The sequence below is a fragment of the Cimex lectularius genome, unplaced genomic scaffold (assembly GCF_000648675.2).
Source record: "Cimex lectularius strain Harlan isolate CLEC.00 unplaced genomic scaffold, Clec_2.1 scaffold222, whole genome shotgun sequence".
Classification (NCBI taxonomy): domain Eukaryota; kingdom Metazoa; phylum Arthropoda; class Insecta; order Hemiptera; family Cimicidae; genus Cimex; species Cimex lectularius.
The window spans coordinates 83,579-90,957 of NW_019392817.1; the positions used below are offsets into that span (position 1 = coordinate 83,579).

The 7,379-nt window shown below is 30.2% G+C and overlaps 2 protein-coding genes across 4 annotated transcripts in view; one reads left to right on the forward strand and one right to left on the reverse strand.

Moving 5' to 3' along the window:
• Nucleotides 1-2,434, forward strand: part of LOC106672396 (synaptotagmin-10) — a 43,683-nt gene extending 41,249 nt beyond the window's left edge. For all 3 annotated transcript variants that reach the window (XM_014403789.2, XM_024228372.1, XM_014403790.2), the window contains 3 exons: nt 1,444-1,564; nt 1,626-1,774; nt 1,836-2,434. In XM_014403789.2, the coding sequence (XP_014259275.1) occupies nt 1,444-1,564; nt 1,626-1,774; nt 1,836-1,979 (414 nt within the window). In that variant the 3' untranslated portion in view covers nt 1,980-2,434. The remainder of the gene's footprint in view (nt 1-1,443; nt 1,565-1,625; nt 1,775-1,835) is intronic.
• Nucleotides 1-5,759, reverse strand: part of LOC106672395 — a 36,627-nt gene extending 30,868 nt beyond the window's left edge. Inside the window, exon 1 of the mRNA XM_014403788.2 lies at nt 5,659-5,759. The gene's annotated coding sequence lies outside the window, so the exon portion shown is untranslated. The remainder of the gene's footprint in view (nt 1-5,658) is intronic.
• Nucleotides 5,760-7,379: the final 1,620 nt, after the last annotated feature.

Here is a 7,379-nt window from a genome sequence, read left to right on the forward strand (position 1 = left end):
CAATCAGTGTTTTGCCTATAATCGGGAAGATTCTCAAAAAACTACTGTAGCTCCACTTTTATAATGAAATTCCATCCCATATCACTCCTAATCACCAATTTGTCGACTTTCGGAGTTGCCTCTCAACTATCCATCATGCTCATGTTGGAGAACCATTACCACTGCCCTAAGCTGAAATAGTTCAGCCCTGTTGTCTTCCTGGACATATCTCAGGCATTTGGTAGGGTATAGCACCCTTCTATGGAATCTCCAGGGGGATCCTACCATCTACTCTACTCCTGATACTAAAGTCTTAACTCTCAGACCATCACTTCCAAACTGTCAAAAACACTCCTTTCTCCTCCATTTTTCCAATTCTCATGGGTGTTCCACAGGGGACCATACTCGCTCCCCTCCTCTACACAATATATGCAGCTCGTCAACCCACTCACCCTAGCACATTCATTTTTACCTTTGCTGACGACACATCAATACTCAACTCCAATAAAGACCAATTACAGATTCACATAATGTGCAAAATCTCTTACACACTCTCACATCCTGGCTCTGCGAATAGAGAATCAAGGTTAATAAAACTATGTCTAAATACATTGTTTTCACCCTTAACAAAAAAAACTCTCCCTCCATTTTATTTCAATAATCTTCCTAATGCCATAAATTGCCGTTCAATAAATTGTAATATATTTCGACAAACGACTTTCATGCAATCCCCATAAGAGACTCAAATGTAAAAATTTAAATACAAGATTTAGACGGATAAAAAGACAATCCAAACTTACATTAACAAACAAAAAAGACTGTACTGCCTGCTTGAACTGTATAGAACTAAGTGGTCCAATTTTAACAGACTACAAACCCTACAATCTAAAATTCTATAAACAATAGTTAATGCTCCCTACTATGTCTCTAACCATACAATTCATACTGACCTAAAAATCCCATCTTGCCCAAATTCATTACAAAAATTTTCATTCTAAATTATTCACTCAAACCCCTTAATCTGCAAATTGTCATCCTCGATAATACCCGCCAATCCTCATTAGAGAAGGAAGTAACATTGGCCATGTCAACAGTTTAATTGTCTAGCATCGGCAAAGGATAGTTGCCAAGTGATCTCCACCCTGTTGGCAAACTAACGGCTCCTATCACTGGATGGTCGCCGTTCATGGCTTACATACCCTTTGGTGTGTGCACGTTCACACGATATCCTAATAATTTCAGCATGTTTGCTTGTTGCATATTTAAGGTGCAGTTGTAAATAAATGAATTAAATGTTTTTAAATGATTAGAAAACAATTTAAATAAGAAATTGTACAACTTGTATTAATAAAATAATCATTGAAAAAATTGTTCATCTCATTTATTGATGTGGTTTAGGTTAAAGTTGAGTTAGTTAAGGTTAAGTTTAAACTAACTAGTTAGTAACAGTTATATAATTTCTAGCCTCCAGAGGATCTGTCCGAAATTTTGATTTCGTTGAGTTATCTACCTTCCGCAGAGCGCTTGACTGTGGTGCTGCTGAAAGCCAAGAATCTCTTTCTTCCGGAAAACAGAGACACTCTAGGTATGCCTGTCTCTGAATCGAGTTTTTATACATGACAAATGCTGATTGATGAAATTTCCAGACCCGTTCGTGAAAGTTTGCCTTCTCGCCAACGGAAAGCGCATTAAGAAAAAGAAAACGGCTTGCAGGAAAGGGACGGTCAACCCAGTCTGGAACGAAGCCATCACCTTCAATGTGAGCTCGTCCTTCTTGAAAACTTCGGCAGTCGAGGTAACAGCCGGTTTCACAAAAACTGTAGGCCTTTTAATGAGGTTTGCGATCCTATTTACAGATCGTAGTATTTGACCAGGGATCTGATTTGATTGGAGCACCATCGACGGTGGGCTCCGTGCTCATCGCTCACGATAGTGAACACTGGAACGAGATGTCTTCTACTCCGAGAAAAGCAGTGGCTATGTGGCACAAAATACGATAAGTCTTTTAGGTTTATATGATGGAAAGCAACCGATTATCCTGTCTTATTACAATGTTTATGTTTTTAAAATCCATGAATTTACCCAATAAAAAATGGATTTTATATTAATTAAACTGAAATGAAATTGTTTTTACTAAGTTCACTTTAAGGAGAAGTGAAAATATTTCTTACTGATTGAATCAATAAAATTAAAACTATTTAGTACCTTTTCAACAAACAAACAAAAAAAGGTAACACTAAACTACTAAAACTGAACAACCGGCCCATGACTTCCAGAGGGAGTAACGCTTATTTATTCATAAATATTTAGCTAAGATAAAACTAATATTATAATTTTTAAGGATAAATGTATCGTAAATGTTGGTCTGAATTCACAGCGCAAGACTAAAATACTATTTTAATTATAAATGACAATGCTTAATTAATTTATATAATCAAATTAAGTGTATTTTAATATTGGCTATTAATTTTTATAAATATAATTTTTAATTTGAATACATTACATAAATGTGATAAATGGTAATTATATGTATTAAAAATTACAAATTTTAAAAACTGTGTACATCTTAAAAGTATAAATTTGTTGCCAAAATATAAAAAAGTATATCAGTAAGTTTCTAAACAAATATTTTTACTGAGGGTTTAAATATTTTCCCATATAACATAGTGACTAAACAAATATGTCAAATCTATGTCAATTAGCATATTTAAAAAAAAAATATATATATATTGTTGTTTAAATGTTAAGATATGTTTTAATGAATCAAAACAAGGTATGGAAAAAGTCTAAGAGTTTAATGATTGTCTAAACCTAAAAGATTAATGTTATTGAACATGAGACTAAAAAGTTAAACTACAATTATTCCTGACACAAAATACTTATCGAACAGGCTCAACTCGGCACAAGTTTGTATGTATGCACATGTGCAGATTTGAGTCTATATGAATGCTAAAAAAACTTATCATATTAGATTTTCTAAAGATGTTATATTTATAAAAAAGGAGAGGAAATAGTGAAAATTATTTGGTAGAATTTATTACCTTTCTTTGTTACTATTATTAGTAGTACAAATAGTAATATTTTATACATTGCCAAGAAACAAAAATGGAATAGAAAAATGAGCTACATTTGAGAAATATCTGGAAAACTATTAATGTAAGTATAAATCATGTCAACACTGAAAAATTTTATTTGTTTAATGTTTATGCTGAATGTTTTCATTAATAACAAAAGAAACGTATCATTAGAAAACTTTTTGCAACTGAAAGTTCCTTCATTTAATAATAGATTTATTTTTGTAAGTTATTTAAGAAGTGGATTATATTTAATTTCAAACAGTAAAAAAAAAATGTAAATAACATTTAGGAGTTTGAAAAAGAAAAGTTGTGATTCATTATGTACTCCAACATTTATTATATTTCAAAGTCTACATGTATTTTTGGTATTTACAAAAAAAAAAGCATTATCATAGTACTACTAATATTATATTTCAAATTCTACAGGTATTGCTATGTTGTTTTGTATATGAAATATAATTATTATATATCCAACAGCAAAAGGAGAATAAAGAATAAGTTAATTGAAATAAAATTTAACCTTGCTTACACGACAGGCTTGTTTGAAGATGTTGAACTGTAGCATATGCATATATGAGTAATGTAATACAATTAAATATCATGTGCTACTGAATGAAGTAATCATTTCTCGTCTAACCCCAATTGCATTTGTTCATCACAAATAATCTGGATGAAAACAAACAAATTCAATTGTTATTTGCCAAGCTTTCCACCTATTTTAAGGTGATCATCATGGAAAACAAATTGACATAAATAAATTTGTAGTAAATGATTTCAAGTTTCTTTGAAGATAGACTCACAAAGAGTCACAGATTTGGACCAAACTTTTTTTTGTGATTCTACAGTCCAAAAGATCAGACACATATCCACCAACTTCTTGTGAGTAGGACTTGGTTTCGCCAAAAAAATTTGTTTGGAAGTTAAAATTTTCCATTTTTTAATATTTTTATTTTGCTGTTCTACATGCTAAATCAACAATGTGAATAATCATTTTACAGTATTTTTTTATGTACATTGCAATAAAAATATAGTAAACATTATTAAAGTTTATCAATAACCAAAAAATGTCTGAAAACCAAATATTTTCAAGTAAACTAGGACATAAACAATTTTTTCCGTGAAACTAATATTAAATAACGTTTTAACATGTCTAGAGACCCATAAATATAAAGTTTTGTTTGAATTTAAATTTATCAATTTTTTAGACCCTAAAATTTTGTTAATTTTTGAGAAGTCATTACTGGAATATATTATTGAAAAGGCTATAATTTAAAAAGGGCTGAAAGGATTTTAACATTAGACTATTTGAAAGAAGAGGACCATAGTTTTTAACAATGTGTGTACCACAAAAGTATACAAAATATTTCAATAAGGAAAATACACAATATAGCAAAATTATTTGTCATATAACTCGTTTGTTTTGTTTCTTTTGTTGAATGGAATTAATAATCCAATTTTAATGTTTGATACAGTTATAAAATGCACTTGACAATTTCCTTAAAACAAATTATCAATTATAAAAATTGGTCTACAGCTTTTGAGAAAAATTATGTGAGCTTGCACTGGCATGTCAGTCATGCAGTGGTGGACGAAACTATTACTCAAAAAATTAATTTACACTGATTTCATCCAAAGTCGGTATCTAGGGGTTTTATGATGCTAGAATCAAGTCAATGCAGTGAAACTCAAGTTTTGACTATTTTCCGATGTACTTTGCTTACAGAATATTTGTTAAAATAGGCAAAAAAGCAGTATTTTGTTATCTTTTTAATCATGCCATATGAGAATATTCTACACCATAGAACTTTTTGTTTTTATGTCAACCAACAATAAAATTAATACAATTAAATAATATTTTTTAATCTCTAATTCAAATGTTTTAAGTTTAAATTAGGATTAAGGTAAAACAGGGTTAAGAACAATTGGACAATTTTCATTCTAACAAACTCAATCTGCGTTCTTTATCAATGATTACCGTCTGAGCAGTTTAATACTTATTTCAGTATTACAAGTATCAACAAAAGTTTCATATACAAACACTCTGGATTCAGGTAAGGTCTTAAAGAAAAAATCAAATTCATTTGTTACTGCCAAGCTTTCGACCTAATTTAAGGTCATCATCAGGACAAAACAACCTTAAATATGTCTACAGATTGACTTATTTATGTTTTTACAGGCAATCTCAAATTTCCTTGAAGACCGACTCAGTCCCAACATTGCCAAAGACTGTAATAAAATTCCTTTTAGTTTAATACTGCCAGATCGCCGCTAACAGTATTTAATAAAATCAACCTTGATACAGGTTTGCATTCAAACAAGAACACTGACATTTAAAGTAAAACATGATTGTTTATAAAAGTAAAGTAATGTAATTCCTTTTGCATGTTGTGGACAAGGGCTCAAACCACTTACTCTCAATTACAATTGAAACCTGTTTTTTCAAAGGCTAAAATATGATAATTAACTTTTTGAGATTTATTCTAGCCCCCAGTGTCCCTCAACATATGAGTTTCAAGGAATAATTTTCAAATGGAAATTGTATACAAGTAACTATATAAAGTAAGAAATTAAATACTATATAGAAGATATGTAATTTACTTACAATTCTATCGTGGAAAGCTTTCAAAACCAACACAGGCGACCAATACTCGAATTGGCCCGATGAATAAAGGGCCACATTCTCTAACTAAAAGATGAACTTTGTTCACATTATCCGTTATTTCAATGATAAACAAATTCAATTCTGAGAACGTTTTTTATGGGAATGGAGTAAAGATTATTAGTTTCTATATTTTCTCTATATGTTATGCTAAAATGAAACAAAGAGCAAATATTATTCTTGGAAATAAAATCTGGTGTGGAATGCGATCAAATAGTCCTCCTTCCTTTCTATTTTTCTTTCTACTTAATTAATTAAACGTTAAAAAAATTAAAATAAAGACAATTTATCAAATATTCTCCCCAAATAAAACACATTTTTGTTGTTATTTTTAGTTACTTATTTGTTAGTTTTATTATTTATTTTCATCATTAATATTAAATGAACATAATTTTTGTTTCTCTCCAGAAAATTCACTTTTAAATAGATACACATAATCATAATATTAATTAATACCATTATTTGTTTTATATAAGTTACGATATGTAGTAAGAAGTTTCGTTTTTAAAAATAAACTTTACTTTCTAAATAATACAAATATACGAAAATAAAAAATAATAGGAATGAGATGTTGAAATAGTCGGAATGAAGAGTTCAAAAAGGATTGAAGAGTCTGTGGGTGTAGGATTCTGTCCCAGAGCTCAGCTCCGTTGTATCTTTATAATTCAATCTTATTGACATTAAAAAAAAAACTGCAGACTCAACTAAGCTTGCCTCAACTACCTGTTTTATGGTTACCTGACATTATTAACAGCAAAACCAGGTAATAAATTGTCAATTAAATTTTAATCTATCACTAAATGATTTTCCAACATTTTGGAGAATTTTCTTTCAAACCATCAATTAAATATTTTTTATTAAAACTCATGCATTTCTAATCTCATTTAATTTAATTACATTAAAATAAGTATGTTGTAATTATTATGATAAAAATACATTGAAAAATAAATATTTTGAAGTAAACAACGAAATACAAGTGGTTTTTTTTCTGAGTATATTTTGTTTATGGTTGACCTGGGTACTGTTTTGTCTGTGTTGGACTCAGGTATAGGTTGCTGTTGTTTTGATTGATTTACTTGTGTTTTTGTATGTTTTTGAAAGTGTGTTCTTTGAAAAAGCATGGTGTTTGGGTTACATAGTTTTCTACATTCCATATTTCTAAATTGAGATTGTGTTTGTTCCACAGGGTTTTGTTTTACATCCACTTCCATTTTCCATATACGTCATAGTAAACATAGTAACCACCAGGTTTACTTCCATGAGTCACCTTCAGAATGAGAGGATGGAATCAGGAAGTAAACTTGGATGTTGAAAGTATTTATAAATGAGCCGTAAGTTTGAATATTTATTACCAAGACTAATACGTCCTTTGAATTTATACAGCTACACTGTGATGTAAATGTGTTTGACATACTAGAATTTGGCATTTTAAATATTTCAACTTGTTTACTTATTTTTTATTTTATTTTTTGGCCGGCTAGCTACCAGGGCTATTGCCACTTTGATTTATAATCTTTCTGATGGAATTTCTGGGACTGGATTTCTACTCGTATACGTGGTAAAAAGGCTCTACAACTGATGCATACCCAAGCATTTAAACTTAGCCTAACCTTAATTCGATATTCCGCTGAAGGCCTGCCCTCATTCACGCTAATAAAAACAGT